Consider the following 25979-nt stretch of genomic DNA (forward strand, 5'->3'; position numbering starts at 1 on the left):
CAAGAATTAAAACAGAAAATCAGTATCCCGAATTTAAAAGAAAAATTACAAATTAAACCAAGCCCTTTAACTCTATTAAATATAGAGTATAATCTAAATTTAACAGAAGAAATACTGAAATCAGAAGTAAACACTGAAATACTGAAACAATTGTCTTTAGAGACAATTAATATTAGGTACCCTCCACAAAACTGGCTTCATTTATACACCGACGGATCCTTGATCTCCAGAGAACAAGGTGCCGGTGCAGGTGTTACGTGCTGTGTCTTCTCACTTTATAGATCTCTTGGATAGGGAACAACAAGTTTTGATGGAGAAATCATTGCAATAAGTGAAAGTCTCAGGAATCTTCTATGCCACATCAATAAATTTAAAAATGCAGTTATATTGTCAGACTCCAAAGGAGCTATTCTATCAATAGTCTCTAAACACACACCTTCATCTCAAACAGCAGAAATAACTAAAATGCTCTCTCAATTAATATCACTCAATAAAAGAATTGTATTCCAATGGATACCATCCCATTGTGGAATCCTGGGAAACGAGAATGCGGATGCTTTAGCAAAGAAGGGCAACACTGCTACTTACAGATCTGTTACTAAATCTACGTATTACTCTGTGAAAAGATTTATTAAATCTACATACTTAGACGTCAACAACCAAAATTTGATAACACAATCTCAAGGGAAAAAATGGAACTCTCTGCATCATAATCCACAGTTAATTCCCTATTTACCACGAAAATCGTCTGTAGCTGCATTTAGATTGGTAACAGGCCATGATTGATTGTATACCAATCCGATAGTGTATATTTTGAGAGACACATGGCTTTCTTTAGGAACGTCGACTTTATTCTCTCTAGCTCCATAAGGTCTCGTTTTTTCAAATGCTTCCATATTATCTCTATGCCATAAGTGGTGATGGGGGTGATTTTCAGTCTGAGAAGGTCTAGTGCTGTTTGCATAGACATCTTGTTTAAAAGCTTGATGTCGTTCATTGTAACAATAGCTGCTGACGACCTTTCCTTGACATATTCTGTATATATATATATATATATATATATATATATATATATATATATATATATATTTCCTTCAGTTTAGAGGGTCACCCCCAGGTATTTGAAGCTGTTCACTATTTTTAAAGAGGTGCCATTGTATGTTATGCCAGTGTTACTTGGTAATCTTCCACCCTTTCGAAACACCATCATTACCGTTTTCTTGTCATTCAGCTGTAGATCATTTTCATTAGCCCATTCTGTCAGACGGTCGAAAGCAGTTGTGAGTTCTTCTTGTGATCTGGATGTCAGCACCATGTCATCTGCGTACATATATATCTGTGTATTACTCTGGTTCGCTGCTCTGACTATGTCCATTGTTGCTATGTTAAAGAGGAGTGGGCTTAGAGGGTCCCCTTGGAGTACCCCATTTGTTTGCGCCAGCGAGCAGGATCTTTTTAGATTGTCATCTATCTGTACCGAGTTATTGGTAAGTATGTTTCGAATGATCCTTCTCCCAGTAGGTTTCCCACTTTGTTGGCTAGTTTCTCTCCATTTATGATGTCGAAGGCCTTCGAATAGTCAATGAATAGCGCATAAAGCTTGCCTTTTTGTTGCTCTAACGCTTTCGCTATGTCCTGTTGCAGGCATTGCACTGCATGTACTATGGACCATCCTCTTCGGAAACCGAGTTGTTCCTCTGGGATGTGGTTGTCTACCATTTTGGTTAACCTGTTGGTCAGCAGCTTGGTCAGGATCTTCAAAGGTGTGCATTCTAGAGTGATTCCTCTGTAGGAATGAGGGTCTCCGATGTCTCCCTTGCCTTTGTAAAGGACCTTTATAATAGAGTTTCTCCAGTTGTCTGGAATGTGTGCCATACGGATGTATTGGTTTAGCAGTTCAGTCCATACATCTTTCAGTACTGTGGCACTTGCCTTGAGGTGTTCGTTGTATATCCTGTCTTGTCCGTAAGTTTTCCAGTCTTTTGTTTGTGCGATCACTGTTATGATCTCATCTGCTGTGAAAAGGTCTGCATTATCTATTTCGCTGATGTCTCTCACGGGTTTTGGCCTAGTCTCCTTGTGCTGTAGTACTCTGCTGAAGTGTTGTCGTCCATGTCTCCATATCGATGTTCCTAGGAAATCTTTGCTTCCTGTGGTGTAATATACTGAAAGGGTTCTCCTCTGCTTCTTTAACCATCCGGGACTCCTCCTTAATTAAGTATTGTTTTTTCTTTTCTCATATTAATTGTTTATAGTCACGTCTCTTTTGTGCATATTTTTGTAGATCTTCCACTGATGTGGTTTTGATTGACTTGTGTAGAGCCTTCAGTACTGTTCTTCTTACATTGAAGCATGCTGCATCGAACCATGGCTTCGCTTTTCTCTCTTTGATGGGCATAGTCTCAATTGAGCTTTATATTGTCTCTTCGAATCTCTTTGCTGATTTGTTTAAGTTCTCTTTCTGAATCGTCTCTATGAGTTGGGGACTACTTCAGCCAGTTTTGTTACATTGTCGGCGATTATCCTCCGTGATATGCAGGTGTCAGGATGATTTTCTGTATCTGCGATGCCAGTTTTATCTTCTAGGTGGAAGTTTGTTTCTATAGGGAGATGTTTCCTTATAATTATGTTTTATAGTACTCTTTGGCAGTCCAGGGTTGCTCCGTTCATATTTCCGAAGACGAGATCCATTATGCTGCTCCCAATTGGTCCAGTGTATCTCTTGGTATCTTTATTGTTGATCAGTGTCAGTCCCTCTGATTCTAGGAAGCTTATTATGGTGGTTGTTTTTGTGTCTGGGCGATCGATTCGGCAATTCAAATCGCCTGCCAGTATTAGCATCTCGTTTCTTGTTACTTTCAGTAGAGCTTTGCTTAGCCCGTCTATAATATGGTCTTTCCGGAGTTCTGGTTGAATGTAGACACCTCTGATGCAGCAGGTCTTTGTTCTTATGGCGAGTATATGATCCGTTTTGTGGATCATTTGAAAAGGCGAGAGCTTAGGGTGTATCAGACAAGTGATTCCACCCTTGGGTCTTCCAAGTGGGCTTTGTTCTGCTAACATAAGTACTGCGTAAAAACTGTTTGTGTCCCATTCTTTCCTCAGGAAGGTTTCTACAAGAATTGTGAGGTCATAATTTTCGAATATGTCATTTGTTTGGTCGACAGCGTTGAGAAGGCCTTCTATATTTCAGCTTAGGCATTTAGTTTCTTGCTGTGTGTTCCTGTCCGGGCATTTACCTTAGTTTTTTTTTTCCTCTCTGTGGACTTCTGTTGCCAGCAGGGGCGTATTTTGCGGGCTACCGGGGCTACCAGCGATAGCCCAAGGAAATTACAAAAGAAAAAGTTTATAATATAACATAATGTAATAATTTTGTATTATTAGTTTTACCATAGTAATTAAAATTAAAGTAATTGTTAGATATATTTTGTGTAATAATAGGGTCAGCGGTAGCCCAAACCCTTTAACCAGTATATGCCACTGGTTGCCAGCCATACTCCTGTGTTCCTTGGGTTCCGAAAAATGTATTGTCTAACCAATATCCCTTCCGGCCAGAAGTCTGGATGGTTCACCACGTGTAGACTGTTGAAGGGTATCCCAGTTCTGAATGATTTGTTATAACCTTTCATATCCAGTTGTTCCTCATTCGATGTCACCGCTTATTCCGTTTACCTGTAAGTACTCCATTACATTCTCTTTTTTCATTGACGGGTGTATTTTTCCCACGTATAGCCATCCTGTCCTGTCTGCTGCCTTCAGATTGCCGTTCTGATTTTTCCTAGTGCCTCTTATCTCTGCTCTGCGGTTTTGTCCGCGTCTTGTAGCTTCAATCCAGAGCACCTGGTTGTTCTCCTCTCCATGGTCAGTGCTTGTCAAAGTAAATTTGATGTAGATGTGTGAAAAAAATCCATTTACTGTATTAATTAGGGCTAAAATGAAGGAATAATAAATATTTATTAGCACTGCCATTTATATAATTATCTACCTTTCTAATAAGGTAAAATTTAAACATACCAAAGAACAGATCAAATACAAAGCTTCTTGTCAAAAATTTAAGGGGAAATAGAGCGATAACACACATAGTATATTGCGAAAAAATAATGCCACTACTCATAACCAAAGTTAATGGAGTGTTACCGATTCTTCTCCAATTTTCTTCACATGACGTATTTCATTTAGCTATCACAGATAAGATAATACCAGCTATGAAAGTTTGACAGAATACTGCGAACAGTTTAACTAACACAAAGAATAATAATAATAATAATAATAATAATAATAATAATAATAATAATAATAATAATAATGTTTTTTAAGAAATATCTTGAAAAAAATTTTGATAACGGACTGTGGAATTTGTTTATTTTTAGTGTCATTTACAAATAAATGTTCCACACAACATTAATCTGACATTACATATATTCAGAACTATAATGTGAGAAATAGCTTAATAAATTATTTAAAAAATCAATAATCATTCAGAGTGAGAAATTTAATAACTTCATAAGGTACATTATTCGTCATATTACAAAATTAATATGGTTCTTAGGTTCTAACCCTTCAAAAAAGTGCTCTATTCACCTCAGAATATAAATCACTTTACAGCAACACATACAGTGAGATGCACAGGAAGGCACTTGAAAACACACGTGACGCTGTAAGCTGAAACTTATCCTTCGATTATAGATAATGGTAGAAGGGTTGTTTAACGTACGCACATTGAAAATATTGTGATAGCCACGTGAGATTCGATCTCACGACCAGCAGAAGGAAGTGCAAGGTCGGCCGTGATGGGCAGGTTGCGCGCGCATCTGCTTCTGGGGCATGTGTTGTGGCGAAGAGAGGAGAGGGAGCGACCGCGACAGAGACGGGAGATATCGGGATTATTCGAGATCGCGAACTCTCCAGAAACTATGGTTTGGTTATAAAAGAGAAGACGCAAGTGAACATCAGTCAGTCAGTAAGGCAGTATTAAAGTCAGTGGATAGCAAGCCAGCCAGTCTTGGGTAGCAGTGAAGCCAGCTTTGGGACCAAGTTCGACTTGAGTTGTGTCCGTAACTGTGGAGCCGGAAGTCCTGAGTTCGAGTGCAGTGGACCGCAGTTGGAGGGACCTGACTTCGAAGTTCAGTGGACTGTCGCTAAGGTCTGGGGTTCGAGATAATGTGAACTCGAGTGATTGAGCTAAAAGAACTGTGAACTGAGAACTGACAGTTCGGATTTGTAAATAGTGCTTTGTGAACATTAGTTAAAATTATCAGTTCATTGTTGTTCTCAATATTCCAAGTAAATTGTCATTGTCGTCTGTGGAGTGCAATAACGAATACTGTGTTACTGTGTTGAGTGCAAATCCTATTGTTGACGAGAGCGTTTAAGGTGAATTGTAGAAAGGAATTATTGTTGAAATAATAAAATTACATTGTTGTTTTGTAAATAAAGTTACAATATGTAGAAAACAGTAACAGTAATAGTGGCACTACATGAGCAACTGCCTAAGCACAGTGTTGGCCTCAATAAAGCATTAGGAAAGATAGAGCACATGTCCGTTGTACCTATTTATTACATATATTTCACGAAGTTTTCACAAAAATTCATGACGATAATTGTGTCAAGAAATTGAGATCACTGCGTTGTCGAATAATTGAGGCCGTTAGAACCTCAGTGATATAAGCAACAAATTTTCTAAAAATGAGGAAAGTGCACTGGCATATTAATATATAAATTGAGGGATACAGTGATATACTTGAGCGCCATCACTTAGTTGCATTGTGTTGGACAAAAAGTTTACTACGTGAACTGAAGGTATGCTATGTTTCAACTTCCAAAGTTAAATAACTCAGAGCATCTTTCATGTTACTTAGATCACTATTGTTCTGATGGCCTCAATTGTGATTTTGCAAACTTGCAATTTGGTCAAAAGCAGCCACTGATAAAACAATCGAAGTCATAGAAGTTTCAAATCATATTTTTGCATTTCCCCATAGGTCCTTAAAGTATTTACTTAACATTTTATGAGTTTATTTAATTTATTTAGATATTGCTTAACTGATGCTGCGTAGTATTAAAAAGATTTTATCAGGGTTAATTTCTCTTTTACATGATAGATGATTTGTCTAATTTTCAAATTGTCATATTTTTATGATCAATAGTAATACATTTAGTAAGAAAAGTAAATAAACATTACTCCTAAAAGAAAATTTAACATTTCTATATTAAATAACAGTGTTTGAATGTTGAGGATAAAGTGAGTTAATTTGAAAATTACTCCAAGTACGAATGTAGTCAAGAATTCTGTTTCTGATCATCTGAATTTTTATGGCATATTGCAGTGAATGGGGTGCATTACAACTTCTAGTAGACTTCGGTTCAGTGCCAGACTGGCTTGAAGGATGCACTTGGCTGTTAACTGAGGTACGAAATCACCTGGTACGCAGTGAGGTGCTACGCAGATGTGAAGGTGTAGGACGCTTGCTTCTCAGGCGTCCAGGAGAGCTGGTGGCAATGGTAGCGCCTCCAGATGTGAGAAAGGACAATAAAGACAAAGCTGGTAAGTTTTCCTCATTTTTTTCGTTAAATGGAGTGACTTCTAGTCTGGATGCAACACATTTTCTCCAGGAGTGCGATGCAATGTTGCAGAGATCTTTAAAATACGTTTAAGTTTATTATTAATAGAAATTAAGAGTGTATATAACAATACATTTTTTTCCATGACTGGGAGTAAATGCCGGTTTCTAGGTTACCAAAATCAGGAGAGAAATGTAACATTTCCTCCGCAGAGAGAGAAATATTAACAATGAAACATATAAATCGTTGTTGCTATGATATTTCCTTTACATCTGTGCATATGCACTCAAAAAAAAAAATAGCTTCAGCGAGTTTCAGTAATAAGAATTTCAGAAATAAAATGCGACAATTCACTCCCAGTCGTAGAAAAGGTTGAGAAACGCATGATTTTTTCTGAGGTACAGGATTGTAGTCTGAGGGATTTATCACGACGAAAAAATTGTGTTTCGATCACATTATGTATGTATTATTTTTTCCATGACCGAGAATAAATTATCGCAATTTATTTCTGAAACTCTTGTTATTGAAGTTTGCTAGAGCTATTTCATTGAGCGTAAGGAAATGTCATAGCAACTAATGAAATGTTTCTTTGCTACATTGTCTCTCCCTTATTACACTATCAAATTTATCTGTCACAGAATATGATAAAATTTTGATCATATATATAATCAAATGTAAGATTTTGAGTATATTACACTACGACAAAGCTTTTATCATATCTTTCATCACAGCTCTAATAATGGATCCACAATAGTTCTGTGTTTGTTGCAACTGAAAATGCAGTAATGGTTATTGCATTAATACTAAAGAAGAAATCAAAGAAAAAACGTATTTCGCTGGATTAGAGTGTAAACCTGTTAACAAAAAGGAAATTTTACAGGGGAAACAAAAAACTGAGTATAAATAAACTCTGAAACTTTAGAACCAAATCCAAAGTACAGATAGTGATGTTTCTGAGTTAATTTATACTCAATTTTTTTTAGTAGGCTGTTTTCGACGCTTTATCAACATCTCAGGTTATTTAGCGTCTGAATGAGATGAAGGTGATAATGCCGGTGAAATGAGTCCGGGGTACAGCACCGATAGTTACCCAGCATTTGCTCATATAGATTGAGAAAAAACCCCACAAAAGACCTCAACCAGGTAACTTGCCTCGACTGGAAACCGAACCACCTGGCTTTGTGGCCAGACGTGCTAACTATTACTCCACAGGTGTGAACAGTTTTTTTTGTTTTCCTTGTAAAATGTCCTTTTTGTCAGTTAGGTTTAAACTCTAACTTTTATCATCCAGTCTGCTGTCAAAAAATCTGAAAGTTAGAATTTATAAAACAGTTATATTACCGGTTGTTCTTTATGGTTGTGCAACTTGGACTCACACTGTGAGAGAGGAACATAGGTTAAGGGTGTTTGAGAATAAGGTGCTTAGGAAAATATTTGGGGCTAAGAGGGATGAAGTTACAGGAGAATGGAGAAAGTTACACAACACAGAACTGCACGCATTGTATTCTTCACCTGACATAATTAGGAACATTAAATCCAGACGTTTGAGATGGGCAGGGCATGTAGCACATATGGGCGAATCCAGAAATGCATATAGAGTGTTAGTTGGGAGGCCAGAGGGAAAAAGACCTTTGGGGAGGCCGAGACGTAGATGGGAAGATAATATTAAAATGGATTTGAAGGAGGTGGGATATGATGATAGAGACTGAATTGATCTTGCTCAGGATAGGGACCTATGGCGAGCTTATGTAAGGGCAGCAATGAACCTCCGGTTTCCTTAAAAGCCAGTAAGTAAGTAAGGTTTACACACTAAGCTGACGGTTTGGGTTAGAGATTGGGTAGGGAGAAAAGATACAAAACGAATCCGTCAAACTCTACTGAGGAAACTTCAGTGTGAAGATGTGAAATCCAGTGGCAGCTCGCAACCTCAAAAGTTGGTGAAGCTCTTTTATTAAGGGACATGATGTACGACTTACCTAGTTTTTGTAGATTAAGTTGATTCGTCTGTCTCAACGGATGGAGAATTTGTCAATGATGTCGTCATGAAATGGCTGCTTCTCAATCAGATCATGTAGCAAGTCCTTGTGAATGGAGATGCACGCCAGAGATGTTAATCTCTCTTGTACCATTGAATTGCGAAGATTTGTCTTTATGCGGTTGAGTGCATAAAAAAACACAAAAACTTCGCTTCACTGCAACGCTTGTTGATTGTAATGTCACAATAAGGGAAAAGAGCCTATAGGTTTCTTCAATACGTCTTTGTCTTCTCTTACAAGTTTCAGTGCTTGTATCAGGAGAAATGTTCTGGTACTCATGATCTGCATAGAGAAGCTCTAGTTCTGTTTTCAAACGACTTACTTTGAACAAATTTGGGAAAGTCTTTTGTAGAGTGGCAAGGAATTAGAAGGAAAAATATTAGAATACTGAAGAAATTTTAAAGTATTGGCAAAAGAGCAAAACTGAAGCTGTCCAATATCTTGATATCTAGTGTTAACTTGCATAAATATGACATCAAGTATTTCAAAAATAATTGTTTGTACTTCTGAAAAAGTTCACCTTCTGACAGCTTAACATATTTCCGCCCTGAAAATTCACCCCTTTCTTTAGCCTCTTCAAAAAACTGACAAAAACTTAATCTGTTTTCACAAAATCCATCCGAGTTCCATGCCGATTTTTTTTATTCCAACTAATATACAGGGCCAATAAAACAATTTTTCCAAATAAGAACTACTGCACAGCCACTGATATTCACTGTACCACGCACTTTTAAAATGTTTGGTGCAAGATCTTGCACCTTTCCTTTTCAACTTTTTTGCCGATATATTAATAACAAGTGTTGGTTTCCCCGCTAACAATTTTTTTTTTTATTTTAGTCGGTTATTTAACGACGCTGTATCAACTACGAGGTTATTTAGCGTCGATGAGATTGGTGATAGCGAAATGGTATTTGGCGAGATGAGGCCGAGGATTCGCCACAGATTACCAAACTTTCACCTTACAGTTGGGGAAAACTCGAAAAAACCTAACCAGGTAATCAGCTCAAGCAGGAATCAAACCCGCGCCCGAGCGGAACTTCAGACCGGCAGGCAAGCGCCTTAATTGACTGAGCCATGCTGGTGGTTTCCCCGCTAACAATACATCTCTTTCATCAACTTCAGTCCATCGCGAAAATGGTGTCTGTAACACGCTACACATTATATCGTTTATAGGATACATTCCTCGTTGTTAATAAAAATATTTGAGTCACCACTTTTAAAAATAATTATAAAACTATGACTAAAAATAAATAACTGCTTAGTTAACTTAATCTTCTAATATATCGTTTTAGCAACAAGACATAACACAGTCACTCCATTCACACGTCTCACAAATTGAAATTAACAGGTACAAAGAAGTGTGAACACTGTGAAAGACAAGGCATTTTATCTCATTGTATTCGCGTGCTGTTATTTTCCTTTCAAAAGAGCCAAGGCAGGAAGCTATAAGGTGTTTGCAGCTGCAAGAGAAATGTTTTGTCAGCGATTCAAGTACCCTCGCAGACAGACTCTATAGAAATCTTACAAGGATTCGTTGCCATGGTAACCCGTAAACAAATCCGCAAATTGAGAAGCTCTACCTCTGAAAGAGGGATATAGCTGCAATTGTCACCCTTCCCCATTCTGCGCCAAGACTATGGGACTGGTGTTCCATAATGCAGAATACCTAAGTGCAGAACATACCACAATGCAGGACGTAAAAGACAAAATTGAAGTGAAATAAAATAAAATAAAATAAAATATTTAAATACTTGTAAATAAGTGAAGCCGCGCTTAGTAAACAGATGAAGTGCCGCTTCACGAGCTTCACCCGAAAAACCGCCCCTGGTGAAATCCTGTATATATATATATATATATATATATATACTAAGTGTATTTAATAATGGATGATGAAACTTTTCATGTGACTCATAATGTGATATTAAAATTTTTGCGGTTTTCATAGACCATGTGTACTTAATGTCCGTCATTTTCTTTCTTCTCAGTCACAGATTTTATCAAAGGTATGATGATGACCATAACTTTTATCACAGAACTATGTCACAGTTAGATGTGATCAAAGATGCTATATTACACTCTAAAGGGAGAGAAATATTTCTTCCTCATGGAGGAAATATTATATTTGTCTCCCGACTTTGGCAAGGTTGTGTTCTGAACAGGACTCGCATGCGGGAGATCTGTGGTTCAAATCCCTGGACCGACCAACCTGACTGGTTTTTCCGTGGTTTTTCACAGTTACTTAGGCAAATTCTGGGTTGGAATTTTCATTGCCATGGTTAATTTCCCTCCCTCTTCTCCATAGAAAAAGAATTTGGATTTCATATCATATCATTCATCTTCATCATTTCATTCCATAGGCATATTCAGGTCATGACGCATGTCTTCGTCCACTTGCAGGAGCAATGTCTCTCCGAAACCATCTCTGGGTTCCAAGCCTTTTGCAATATCTCTGCCTGGATTCATTCCTTAAGAGCACTTCCGAGAGTGCTTCGACACCTTAGAAGGTCTGTTGGAAAGGATCCTGTGCTGCTTGGTCATCATGGCAGTATGAACCTAAGGCGGGAGGGTGTAGGGGGGCCATTGGGTAAGCGGGTAAGGGCCTCATGTGCTGTCACCACAATCACCACTTGGTAGTCTATAAACCAATATTTACTTCCGGTCATATATCCACACAGGATTGAAACACAATTTTTCCCTCACTATAAAGCCCTCATGCTACAATCATGTACCTACCTGGGAAAAAGTCATGCGTTTCTCTCCCTTAATGTATAGTATACAATTTAAAATATATAATATGTGCTTTACTGCAATACAACTATTTTCTCGATCTTATATCTGAATATAAGTTAAATTGAACTGGTCGTGTTAGAGTACCAGGTACATATTTAAAAGACAGAATTTGTACCAAGCAGAGATTTTACGAAATTATTCCGAAAATATCTTTATTATAACGTCTTTTCAGGTTGCTTGTTTTGTGATGATACTTTTTCCCTGATAATGGACCCCATAAAATGCTTATTCTATGATAAAATTACCACCAGTAGTACAATACTGATAGAATTTTACTTTACACGCAAATTGTTACATTTTCTTTTTTTAAATTCAGTGTTAACTCTCTAGCATTCTTTTAATACTCTGTGGTTGTGTTCATTGATAGCGTTACTTTGTCGACAATGTGACGTTGAAATTTATGTTCAGGTTTCTGCCTGACAGTCCTGTGTAAACAACATGCGACCAACGAATCTTCTTGTACAAGGAGCATACTGCAGGCTTTGCTTCAGGATGCGTGTTCTATCCATCCTTCTTACATGATTTTCCCAATTTTTTCTTTAACTGTTTATGAATTGTAATATTGGTTCGGTTGTGAGTTCTTTTAGGATATTATCATTTCTTTTGTGATCCCATTTTGTGACTCCTGCAGTACAGCTGTCAAAAAAAAAAGTGGTCGCACTCGTGAACAGTGAATATTTTCAAAGTCCACTTCAGGTCGCGGCGATGTTACACGATGCATGTGCTTGTATAAGCAGTTCCGGAACTATGAAAGTGTTCCACATCTGCGCCTCGTAGACCAGCGGTAGAGTGCTTGTTTAATGATTCAAAGGTCGTGGGTTCGGGCCTTCTTCAAGTTTTCATTTTATTTTTTAATCGTTCTTTAGCGATGTAAATGATATTCAAATTATCATTTATATCCAGTTATCGTTCTTTATGGATATCACGTTATTTATATTTTGTTATCGTTCTTTAGAGATATGAACAAAATTCAGGTCATCATTTGTATTCTGTTATCGTATTACAACGATATGAATAATAATTATTATTGTATCTCCAATGGGGGTTAGCCCTATTTTACATATGTATGTTAGGGCTATAGTTTTATACACAAAAAAAGATAGGCATAAAGAGAAATGGAAAAGAAAATTAAATTAGCTTACGCGATGTAAACAAAACATAAACAATCCGTAAATTAGGCATTGCGATTGCAAAACAAATATCAGGTATCAATTTGAAACATACAAAAACATTAACAACACATATACGTAACACTTCTATAACACAAATATGCAGCTTTCCGTACCATACATCATAAATTAATACACAATAGTCACACAAACACAATCAAACTATAATTACGACATTGCGACGACATCAAGCATCCCATAACTGACTCACATACATAACAAATCAAGCATCCGTTACAACACATACACTTCAACATAGTAACCACACTTTTAAAAGTTACAAATTTGGCTCCAAGAAGAATAAATAGGACACTGTTACTAATTACTATTCTTCTACAATTTCTTAAATACATCTGTAATAAATCTGTGAAATTCCGATATGAATAATATTCACGTTTTTTATATTGTTATCGTTCTCTAGCGATTTAAATAATATTCAAGTTATCATTTATATTCTGTTTTCCTTCATTAGCATTATAAAACAATATTCAAGTTATTTATATTGTTATTGTTCTTTCGCAATATATTAATTAAACAAACCTATATTTATCATTTATATTGTGTTATCGTTCTTTAGTGATACTGTATAAATAATATTCAAGTTATTTATATTGTAATCGTTCTTTAGCGATATAAATAACATAAATTTAATATTAGGTTTGGAAAAATCCAGTTGCATAATACTGGTATTAGTTTTTCTTTTTGTATTATTACAATATACTATCTTGAACCACAATAAAATGAAAAGGAGTAATGAGGAATTGAACCTGAGACGTTGACATCTAAATTCCGACGTTCGTCCTCTGAGCTACGAGAGCAAAAGTGTGGAAACATTTTCGGAAAAATTGGCCCAATCACACTCTAAGATTTTCTGATGATTCGTAGAAGCTAGTCCAGGATGCGGGGGGCAAAGGCTAATTGAGATTTCCCGGTCTCTGACCAGGTCAAACATCCTGATAGAATTAATATTTAACTCTTGCCGTGACTTTCGGTGAAGTCCAGAGGGCCCAATTAGTCAAATCCACTCTCCTCATCTCCACGCTTGAGCCCCCTGGAATTTAATAAGATGCGAAAGAGATAGTGGTGTGCGGAAAGCAACGGGATGTTACCACATTTAGGCCTATACTTCCCAAGAAAACTGCAAACATGAACAAAGGAAGCTTTTAATAGAAGAAGAAGGATCTTCTGCGGACCTCTGGAAAAAGAACTAAGGAAGAGACTAGTGAAGTGCTTTGTGTGGAGTGTGGCATTGTATGGGGAAAGAAGATGGACATTACGACGAAATGAAGAGAAACGAATTGAAGCATTTGAAATGTGGATGTGGAGAAGAACGGTGCGTGTAAAGTGGACAGACAGAATAAGAAATAAAATTGTGTTTGAAAAAGTGAGTGAAGAAAGAATGATGCTGAAACTGATTAGAAAGAGAAAAAGGAATTGGTTGGGTCTCTGGTTGAAAAGAATAATAGACGACATTAGGATATGTGGATCATATGCGGAGACTAAGAGGAAGGCAGAAAATAGGAAAGATTGGAGATTGCTGGGTTTGCAATGAAAGACCTGCCCATGGACAGAACATTTATGTGTGTATGTTCAGAATGCCTGGAATATCGTGTCTAAGAACAGTCGCTATTTGCAAAGACTAGTCAATTCCATGCCCACTCGACTGCAAGATGATCGAGATAAGAGGAAGATAGACTAAATATTGAATTGTGGCTTTTTGTTTTGTTTTTTGAACGCTTAATTGTTTGAATGTTTTAAGGCCGACGCCAGTAAATTTGTTATGTTTATGCCACGAAAGATATTTTATTGAGAATAAAATCTTTTTTCTTTCCATTTGCAGCCACAATATCATAATGACAATGATAAAGTCATGGCATAATATATTAATGAACCTGATGTTAATTACTAAAATAATCATAAAAGAGAAAGGAGCCATTATGTCTAGTTTGTCTCTCTCAAAAACAGAACAAAAAAGGACATAAAGAGCACGAGGTTGTAGTCGAACGCAGGACCTCATGAATAAGAGGCCTGAACGCTACCATTATGCTATCGAATAACACACAGTATACTTCAATTATAACTGTAGATATCAGGCAACGTGGTCCAACAACATGTAACATCGCCTGTCTCCGAATTGTAGCGAAGATACCCGAAGGGAACTTTGTTTCAGGAGAGCGGCCACTTTTTCTTTTGACAGCTGTACATCTCATGAACTTCAGCTAAGCAGCGGTTATTCTTGAGGAGTCAGGAGTTTTTATGGTCCAAGCCTCGCATTCGTAAGATAAAACCTGTCGGGCAAGAGTTTTATAATTTTTTATTTGTATATTCCCCTGAACTAATAATGGCTTCAAAATTGAATTTATTGTGCATAATGTTTTTATAAATTTGATCATTTTATTTTGTATGTCAAGGTTATAGTAAATGATAACGAATATCCAAGGTAGTTAAAGTTGTTCACTCTTTCTAATAATTTGTTATTGAGGCATATTTAGCTGGGTATAGGATCTTTTCCTTTAAATGCAAACACTTTGGTTTTATCATATGAAATTTTCTTTATCATAATTTCTGATTATTTTTTCTAATTATGTAGTGATATTTGGAGGTCATCTTCAGAGTAGCAAATAATACTTCACTGTCTGCATACAACATAGTGTCAATTTGAGTCTACGTGTAATTGGTACATTGCCATGAGGTAGCTGTCTCCAGTCTTTAATTATGGTATTAATGTAAATTTAATATGAATAACAAAGGGGATAGTCCACATCCTTGTCGGAGACCTCTGTTAATTGGTTTACTTTAACAGATATTAAGTTGTTTCTGTATAAGTTAAATACGCTGATAATCATTTGTTTTGGTACTCCATCATTATGTAGAATTGTAAATAATTTTTTCTGTTACTCTATCAAATGCCTTAATGTAATCTACAAATGCAATGTGTGTACCCATGTTAAATTCTCTCTATTTTTTTATTAGAATTTTAAGAGTGAAGAACCCATCAGTAGGCCTACATGCTCTTCCCTTCCGAAAACCAATCTGTTCTTCTCCCAGAAAGTAATATAATTTATTTTTTAACACATTAGCAAATATTTTATATCCAGAATTCAAAAGGCTTACTTCCCCATAGTTTTCACAGTTTTTAATATTTCCCTTTTTCTGACTGGTATTAAAACTGTCTTCTGCCAGCTTCTAGGAGGTTCGCCTCCATACCATACTGTGATTAGGAAGGTGAGAAATCTGGCATTAAAATGTCCTGCATGTTTGAAGAGTTCAGATTTAAATTATCTTCTCCTGGTGCTTTGTTCTGTCTTAATGTTTTCAATACAACTTCCAATTCTTCTGTGTGATATCGTCTAAGGTGATGTCAGCTGTTGAAATTTGTCATTTACGAGCATATTTGAATTAGTTGGGGATGTCTACAAATCTACAAAATATTAATAATGTCGATGATGATGATGATGATGATGATAATGATAATAATAATAATAATAATAATAATAATAATAATAATAATAATAATAATAATATAATAATAATAATTATTATAATTATAATTATATTTAGTCAACAGCTCGAAGACTGGTTAGAACCTCATAAGTGACACCAATTAGGTATCACTCGAGGGAACTAAACCAGAAGATAATGGGGTAGGATGGCCAGTTTCTTTTCCCCTCCATTGCAAACATTGCAGACTAGTAATATAGTTCACTAATCAGACTTGAGATGTATGCAACAATTATTGTTCTTCCTCTGACACATCGAACCCGCGACCTTTCGGTTTATAGAGCAACACCTTAACCACCACATGCCCCATTTCGAAAGTACTTTGCTAAAATAATGTTAGTTGTAATTGATTGGTAATAGTGACCGAAAAGAGAAATAAAATACAATAGGAGAACTCTTCTACCTGCCATTAATGGCAGTAAATTAGACTTATCACAAAGATCTGACTAATATTAATTAATTTTCTTGCAAAAACGTAATGAAAAACTTAAAAAACTATAAGTTGCATGATTCTTGATAATGAGTAATATATTATCTTTTGCTGAACTTACAAAGTTTACCTTTGTTTTCAGGAGACAAAAACTCGCCTCGAGGCTCTCTCCATTCTGAGGGACAGGATACAATGCCGGCCGAAATGTTCGTCCCTAATCAAGAACAATGGCTAGAATTACGAGCTCCAAGACACAAAGGCCTGTGTGGTGTATATTCTTTGTGTTGCAGTAGCTGATAACAGCCTGCACAAGTATTACACATGACGGAAGGATTTGATGTGACAGTAATCCTCTCGGTCAAAATGATTTTACTGTTATACTATCACTTTCATAACTAATTTCTTATCAGTCCATCTGTAAGGTTAATTTAAAATTCTATGTATACCAAAAGAAGATACAAAACATATCTATGAGGATTGTAACTCCACTTCTGAGAGACTGTCCCTTTTCCGTAGTTCCTTTTTTTCCCTCTGTTCTCTTCTTTTGCCATTTCTTTTTTTCCTCTTCTTTCTCCCAATTTTCTTTCTTATACTCTTCCTTCTTTTCTATTTCTCTCTCATCCTTATTTACTTCTTAATTCTCTTTTTATCTTTTCATTGTCCTTTCTCCCCATCTGTTTCCTCTTCTTCGGTTCCCTGATTTTCATACTCGTGTTTCTCATTTTCTGCCTCATCCTGTTTATCTTCCTCCTTCTTTTCTCTTCTGCCATTATTAATCAATCAAGTAAAGTAATTTCCTCGATAACTTTGCCTGATTTCATACTTTGGCGTTAAATTTAGGGTTTCCATTTCCTTTTTATGAGTGAGAAGTATTTTCCTTATTACTTCGTTAGTAATAATATTCAGTACTGTAATTTCTCATTGATTTGTGTACAGTACTGATAACATTCGTGATAGATTAGAATGATGAAAAAATAATATGGAAAAAACCAGTTTCAGTGCTGTCCATGTCCATCACAAAATGCATTGAAATATTAACTTCAATTCCTGTATTGATAATGGTACATCTTCTGAGTTGTGCGGGCTTAAAAATTATTTTTTTCCTTAGTTGACAAAAACTCCATTGTCTGAAATCCATGGTTCTGAAATACAATTTGATGCCGAAATTCTTTAATTAAAAATATGTAATATGTATAAACAAGAATGAAATGACAACATCTCACTCGTGTAATCAAAGTTGTATTTGGTAAAGTTTACTATTGAATACTATAAAATCAAGAACTGATATTCGAAAAACATTAACTCTAAGGCTGAACTCACACGGACCACAACTTTGCGATTATTTTGCAGTTTCATGTGGTATGCTGTCAGCAGAACTGATCACATGCAGACTTATTTTTTGTAGTCTCTTGAAGTCCATATTGGACACCGACAACTACACCACAAGCTTAGTATTTGCCGTCGACAGTTTAAGAAAGTGCCTGTCATTTCCAAAGATACAGTTTTGGTGGCAAGTGGTCGGCATGTCTCACTGTGTGAGTTGTGTTCGCCCACCGACAGCGACAATTCTGAGGGTGATACTGACCACTCATTGCAACCGACGTCGACAATGACTTTAGTTGGTGGTCTGTGTGATTTACTATCATCTGTTTCCATACTAATTCCTGACCGCTCACAAGTGAACCACCGTTTTGTGGTTGTGCTGTGGTCCATGTGAGTTAAGTCTTAGTGTAATACTTTTAAGAGAAGCTACAAAAATTTTAATGTAATACCAGTCAAGAAATTTTTATAAGTTGAGTGTATCCGAAAGAAAATTATTCAGTTCTTATGTATTTTTCCCGCTAACTTCGAAAATGACAATGAAAAAACTTAGTTAATTCATGTTTTGAAAATATTTTGTATATTTGAAACTACCATAAGCAAACTCGCTGATATGGTATGCAAATCTTTAAAAACTTTTCTCTCACCTTCCAAACGTTCTCTTTGGCCTTTCTTCTATATTTCACTTCAGGGGCAGTTCCTATTAATGTCCAGCTGTAAGCAGCTATCATTTATGAGCTTCATTTCCCCTTATAACACCTTTCCAGAGTAAAAAAATTGTCAGTGAAATCGTTTGCTGATCCAAGATTATCAAGGAAAAAATTCCGAATGCGAATGGAGCAGTGGCAGCTCGTGAACTTGTGGATTGGGAGAGCTGCAGTAGATTTCGGTACATACAAATTTCACTTCTTGATACCATTGCTAATAAGTATAGGACAAAAATAAATGCACTACATATCGAAAAACCAAAACTTCCTGACTTAGTTGGGAGATGTCTGTGGGACCATTTGCTAATCCCTAAGAAAAACTAATACCATCGATTTCAGTCTGAATTTCAGATCGGCAGACACTCAACTTACAATCTACCAGTTCATTCTGAATTGTCTTAGAATAACCTTAAACAGTGGCATTTTTAAGAGGCTCGTTTAGATTACACACGAACTGTAGCAACCCACGAAATACAGCAGGGTTCTTCGAATCGTTTTTTCATCATGTCCCCTAAAGGGAAGTTCATATTGGCCACAAAATTTGATACAATCAATTTTTTTTTTAAATAATTTCACGTTTTTTTCTCACTTCCTGATTACGTTTGAGAATGTCTGTTCTGTTCGTTTCACTTAATTGCACAGCAGTATGAGTTGCGTAACATAGCCAATGAAACAACATTTTTCAGGTGAGACTGCGAAGATTCGTGCATTTTGCTTTTTAGAGGCAAATGTCCTAAATCTGTCACACCACTCCTAGTTCACGCAGCATCACCACCGAAGAGGAGGCAAGGAAAACAAAATACAGATTTTTTTTGTTCACATCCACGTAACCTTAGCTTAGCGTAAATTTCATTGTTATAGTTCCTTACATATATGCACTATTTCGCTTGGATGAAGCTTAAGTAAGATTTAAGTCGGGTAACGGACGACCCTTTAATTACACTTCATTACATCAATCTTCTCCGCGAGGGAAAGTTGAGGAAAATAAAATTAATATTCTGTAATTCACACACACTCATGCTTGCAAATTTGCACTGGTTAAGTTACGGTATTAAGACGTCACACCAAAGCAACACTCAGATATAACTGATGGTCAACAATTTTCTAAAACTGGAAAAGAAGTCTCTTTCGTATTTTACGTGCTGTATCAAAAGGATTCTACTCGTGCCATCATTTTGAGTTAAGGCAAATATTAGGTTCTGCTGGAGGCTGGATATGTACGTAATAATAAGGCAAAAGAGATTATTAATTTCGTTATATTAACTCGATAAGATTCTACAACAATAAGTACCGGTATGTGAAAAGAAAATAAAAATTTTGTTATTAAGTTTCAAGGGAATAGAGAATCCATTTGACGGAGCATTACAATAGCGATGTTGGAGGAGAGGAAAGATCCCTTGTGGCCTGGCTCTGCAAGCCACTGCAGCGAGATATGGGTTTAAACAGCGGCAGTTTCCCTCTGCTTCCTTTCACCTCTCTACCCCCTGACCTAGCAAGACACACTCGTTATGAGCTGACCACCCTGCAGATCCCAGGACGACTTTGAATGCAGTGTCAATTCCAATACAGTCGACGCGCAAAAAGATAATGAATAAGATAATAGTACATATTTCCGGCCAGATGAAATATAAAGCAATTTACCAATAAAAGCTATAACAATTCTTCTACAAATTAAAATAAATATTATTTTTATTTTCCTGTCAAAGCAGGGAGTGCTGCAGCTCCGCAGCTCTTATGGACGAGCCGCCCCTGGAATGGAGAAATTGCATTTTAAGAGACACGTTGCACTCCATTTTACCATACACATAATTGTCCACTAATTCCCTGAAAATTCCTGACTTGAAGGATTTCCATGCTTTTTCTCCTCTCTCTTCAAAATTTCAACAAAATACTAATCAACAAGCAGGTTGCTTATTTGGGGGCCTAAGAAAATTCCTTCTTTGGTTTTAGCTTTACTTAGTCGGGGAAATTTGTGAAAGAGGCATCTAAAGACTTCTTCATTTCGGTCCATTCCTTTTACGAAATTTTTCATCAATTCCCAATTTAACATGTAATGCTGACATTATTATTTTGATTTGATCTCAATTGTTCAAAGACGACATTTTTAGTACCTGGTTCCATATTCTTTCGAAGGGATCTCTGTTTAGTTACAGTACATAATATTTGTATCATGCACGATTGTCCCACTCACTAAAGAGGCAGCAATATTTTGTATAACCATGCTGAATGTCTTGTATGATAGCCACCACTTTTAAATCTGCACATATACTCCATTTATATTTGTCATAATTCACACTGTTAATTAACTGTTCAATATTATCGTATGTCTCTTTCATATGAACAGCATGTGCTATTGAAATATTAGGTAATTGATTGCAATTGTGCAACAATACTGTCTTCAAGCTGACTTTCGAGTAGTCCATAAAAAACCGCCATTCATTTGGGTTATGTTGTATATGTCGAGCTTCCATAAGGCCATCAACGTCTTCACAAAATACGAGATAAATCATCTTGAGTGGAAAAAGAATTCTCTAAAGGAATCTGACGATCGCGATAACACAATATCGGTATTTTAACATTTTGTTAAACAATAACACAATCTCAAGGGAAAAAATGGAACTCTCTGCATCATAATCCACAGTTGATTCCCGATTTACCACGCAAATCGTCTGTAGCTGCATTTAGATTGGCAACAGGCCATGAGTTTGGCCAAGCATCTGCATAGAATTGGAATATATCAGTCTCCGAACTGTCCATTGTGCAACTCAAATCAAGAAATGGATTCAGAACATCTCAAAATCTGTGCGTCATTGGCTAACCATGACAATATCTTTGAAAAATATTGGAGTGCAAGAGGTCAAATGACTTTATTGTCAAATGCCTGGCATTAGAAAACAACAACATTTTGTTCAAGTACATCCTATTGCCTAAGTCGCGATACTGGCAACCAGTGGCGTATACTGGTTAAAGGGTTTGGGCTACCGCTGATCCTATTATTACACAAACTATATCTAACAATTACTTTAATTTTAATTACTATGGTAAAACTAATAATACAAAATTATTACATTATGTTATATTATAAACTTTTTCTTTTGTAATTTCCTTGGGCTACCGCCGGTAGCCCCGGTAGCCCGCAAAATACGCCCCTGCTGGCAACTCTGCTTTATACTAGATCAATTAGTTCACTGTGAGATTTAGAAGGTAACATTTCTGGCAAATACTCTTTATCTTGTGATGCTGATCTGGAAATGGCTTCATCTGATGGTGATGATAATGAGCTTCCTTTGTCACAATCATTATCTATGTAGGAGATAGGAGGGACAGGTACAGGTAATCCATGACTGTGGAGTACAAGGCAAAAGTCTGAGGGGATATATTTTTTAATTGGTTACTTTACGATGCTTTATCAACTGCTATGGTTATCTAGATCTGAGTGAGATGAAAGTGATAATGCTAGCGAGATGAGTCCAGGGTTCAGCCAAAAGTTACCCAGCATTTGTTCTTAATGGGTTGAGGTAATACCTCGGAAAAACCTCAACCAGGTAATTTGTCCCAGCCAGGATTTGAACCTGAGCCCACGAGTTTCACGGTCAGACGTGCTGTTACTCCACAGCATTGGACTTCAGAAAAAATATATGGATAGGTGACATCACGTTTTTTCTTCTTGTTTATGCCGAGAATGGGAGGAATCATAACAGATGTTTAGCCTACATTGTTTAGCGATTCACACTAGTGTCCTGCAGTGTTCGAACATGAGAGAGGCAACCAAAACATTACAAACTTCGTCTTATTTCATATAAAAGAGTAATCGCAAGATCTGTGCTAAAATCCTTAAACTATTAAAACATGAAGGGATGGGAGTGGAGGACAGCGAATACTTTTATAACAAGGTGGAACAAACACGACAGATCCTCTTCTGCAGAGCAAACATCGTTAAATATCGAACTTCATTACACTCGACAAACTTGAACCGAACATAGCACCTGTAATGCATGATGCTAGTTCCCACCACTCCATGGGCACAGCAAAAGGCATATACGTCACTTTTTCTCTTAGCCACTCACGTAGATTTGTAGAACAACTTACAAAGCGAATATGGTGTGCCCATATCCTGTCCATGTCTCCCAATTTACAACCAAAGTAAAGGTAGTACGTTTTTTAACTACACAAGTCAAGTGTCGTTTCTGCATTTTAAAAGTCACTTCAACACAGATTTAACAAAAGTTGTTAGGTTTATTGACACATCTACGTGACATGTTTATATTTAGTGTTAGAAATAGCTCATTTAAACACTCACAAAGACATTCTTTATGTTTACTATACATATAAATATTCTAAGACGAAGTAAGACACAAAATCCACATCCACAAGACACTCGTTTACCACACAGAACCAAAAGCCCAACCAAATATATTTATATCCGATGAGAAGATGTTGACTAGACCTACAGGAGGCAATAAAACCTTCTCCACTCTTGTAGAGGCTGTAACCGACTGTTTAAGAAGTATGTAGTCATTACAATCCCGAAAATTGAGCAAAATGCGAACTATTCATGCAAAATGAATGTCATTATCGTGTTTAGCAGCCTAAAATCAGTGAAAGTTCGTTGGTTTCATCTCCTATACATTTTGGCTGTTGACCGATATAAGTTGCCAATTTATGGGCAGGCTGATGCAATTCAGATATTTGAGACTTCGAGGAAAAATGTTAATAAATGTGTACCGTTAATTCTTTAATAAGAGTCATTAGAGCAACTCTAGATTAATATACCTAATGCATATAACTCTAATGAAAACTCTTTTGTAGAAATGTTTTCCATTTAATCCCAGATTTTTTAAATGTAGTCAATATACCTCCTTCCATACACAACTGATCAATAGTGACACCTTCTAAGTCATTGTTAATCAGTTGTGTATGTGTAATGTTTGGAGTTTGCTATGCTAGCTTAAAGTTTGCAAATTGCAACGTTGAGTCCTCGAGAGCAACATCCTTATTTTCTTCTGATAAATATCAAAATAATGCATACATGGAAGTATGTACCATACCGTATATTATGATTGTTAATTTGTTACGTTTCAAAGAGATCTTATTCTAAACAAGGATATAAAAGGAATAATAAGGTCGATCTAATAGGGAGCAAAAAGAAAAATGAGAAGAGTCATTCTGCAGGTATAATTGTTCTGGTTTTAATAATGTAATTCGGTAGGCCTACGGTGCTAATGACAAATTAATAATATGTCCTGTACTTTATGAAATAAATAAAATAAAGATTACAAAAAGTTAAGAATTGAGATTGGTGTCCATTTTAGACATGGATTTTTTTAGCAGGAGGAGAACTCTGATCTAAGTGTCGAATCTACTCTAAAATATAAAAACATAAACGTTCAGAATAGTTATAAAGAGATAGTATTGCAGTGAAATCGTGAATACTAATGTGATTACTACGTAGACCAGTGGAAGGTATCGGCTACAAGGAGTTAAACTGAGCAGAGTTTTATGTGATAGCTCAAATTCTGCATGAAAATTTCTAGGAACTCTTAGGTCAGTGCCTGTCACTTTACTTTTCCCAAGTAGCTATTATACACGAAGCAATTATGCTATTAAGCCTAATTATTACAGTGAAAGACATCGTTTCTTGCAGTTTGAAACTTGAAAATGTATTATGAAATTGTGAATTATTAAAAATGTTTGCTATATTTTAATATATTATGTCAATAAGAAAAATGATTGATTGATTGATTGATTGATTGATTGATTGATTGATTGATTGATTGATTGATTGATTGATTGATTGATTGATTGATTGATTGATTGATGAACATATAAAAGTGACGTAGATTTGTAGTTATTAAACTGAAATTGAAAACTATTACCTTTCTTTGCCATATGAATTTGCACTAAAGACTGGTTAGACATGAATATAAACAATACCCAGGTAACTCGCAGATGCCTTGTAGTATATTTTTTTAAGTTTTAGATTTAAATACGACAGAAAAAGAATACAGATAATTTTTCATACATACTGAAAATGTTAGTCATAAATTAATATTAATAAAGCGTTTTCAGTTCTACACAGTACAGCAGTAGTGGCACCAGCAGTTTTTTTATTATTATTTTGAGGGAATATTCAAGTGCACAAAACTTAATTTTGGCGGGAATACTCCCCCCAACCCACATCATTGAAATTGCTTGGGAGTAGGCTATTATTAACGAAGGTAAAGTTTCTAATATGAAATATTAATAATGTGGGGCATAGATTAAGTTTCAATTTACGTCTATATATATAATTTAGGCCCAAAGTAAAAATAAACTAAAGGAATATAAAATTTAATGAAAATTTGATATATTACACCATGGTCATTGTGGATTTATTTAGAGCCGTGGTACTGGCAATCGTTATGAAATGTATTTATTGCGGCTTTTGAACTAGTATTACTCTATTTATTCTTATTTTGAAATTAATTTATTATTATTTACGTGCTTTTTTAGAAAACTTGGTTATCCCTGTATCATTACTAGGAAACTGTCTGCGATAAATGTACAGATCTTCATTTTTCTATATACACTTTTAATAATAAAGTCTTCATTGTCCTAGGCTTTGGACAATGAAGAACAAGACTTCGAAACTAGTCAGCTAAGGTAAATCCTAAATATTAACACAGTAAAAAAGTTGTAAATTTAATTAGTGAAATGCAAAGAGTCCACTTCAGCTGCAAAGGAACCCGAAAGAAACACAGATATGTACTTTAAGTAGCAAGATGAACCACAAAATAGACCTCTCAAAAAAATTCTCCACAATAATAGAGAGAAAAATAGAAGAAACAATTTCCGCAAAATTCAATATGACAGATAGACTCATGGTAATTGTCATGGACCAAACACAAAGACCTACTGCTCAAAGTCTACAGGTTTCAAACTCGAGTCTCGAGCAAGATCAGACAAACAACCCTTCCCAGAAAAACTATCAGAACAACAAAGAAAAAGAACACTATAATGCAGATAACTCAAAATTCAACATTAGAGGTACAGGCAATAGAGCCAGAAAACAACACCGCAACACCATCATGGGCAGATATGGTCTCAGGAAAATATAGAAGAACACGCCACTAATCTAATTAGGCGACTATGATAACTGGAACAAAAGAAGAGGAGGAGGAGGACCTCCAACCAGCACTGAAGAGAACCTGATTCTATGTAGGAAAACTGAGGGAAAACACCGCACTGGAAACCTTAATAAAATATTTGCATAGAAAAGGTAACCGAGATAACATAGACTGCGAAGAGCTTCCAACAAGAGGAAACATAAAAGCTTTCAGAGTAGGGGTCCCATTCGCCCAACTCCCAGAAATAGAGACACCAGACTTCTGACTCAAATGAATAAGCATCAGGTGCTTCTTCTTTCACCGGCAACGCTACAACAGTGCTTCCCTTGATGTATAAGGAGAAAGAGAAACTAACACAA

At 36.1% G+C, this 25979-nt stretch overlaps 1 protein-coding gene across 4 annotated transcripts in view; it reads left to right on the forward strand.

Moving 5' to 3' along the window:
• LOC138694468 (uncharacterized) overlaps positions 1 to 24502 on the forward strand; it is a 175800-nt gene extending 151298 nt beyond the window's left edge. For 2 of the 4 annotated variants that reach the window (XM_069818210.1, XM_069818211.1), the window contains exons 14-15: positions 6327 to 6544; positions 16630 to 24502. In XM_069818210.1, the coding sequence (XP_069674311.1) occupies positions 6327 to 6544; positions 16630 to 16784 (373 nt within the window). In that variant the 3' untranslated portion in view covers positions 16785 to 24502. Of the gene's footprint in view, positions 1 to 6326; positions 6545 to 16629 lie in introns of those variants that run through there. The other 2 variants (XM_069818212.1, XM_069818213.1) reach the window with 2 other exon arrangements.
• The last annotated feature ends 1477 nt before the right edge of the window (positions 24503 to 25979 follow it).

This window comes from Periplaneta americana, chromosome 2, assembly GCF_040183065.1.
Source record: "Periplaneta americana isolate PAMFEO1 chromosome 2, P.americana_PAMFEO1_priV1, whole genome shotgun sequence".
NCBI lineage: Eukaryota > Metazoa > Arthropoda > Insecta > Blattodea > Blattidae > Periplaneta > Periplaneta americana.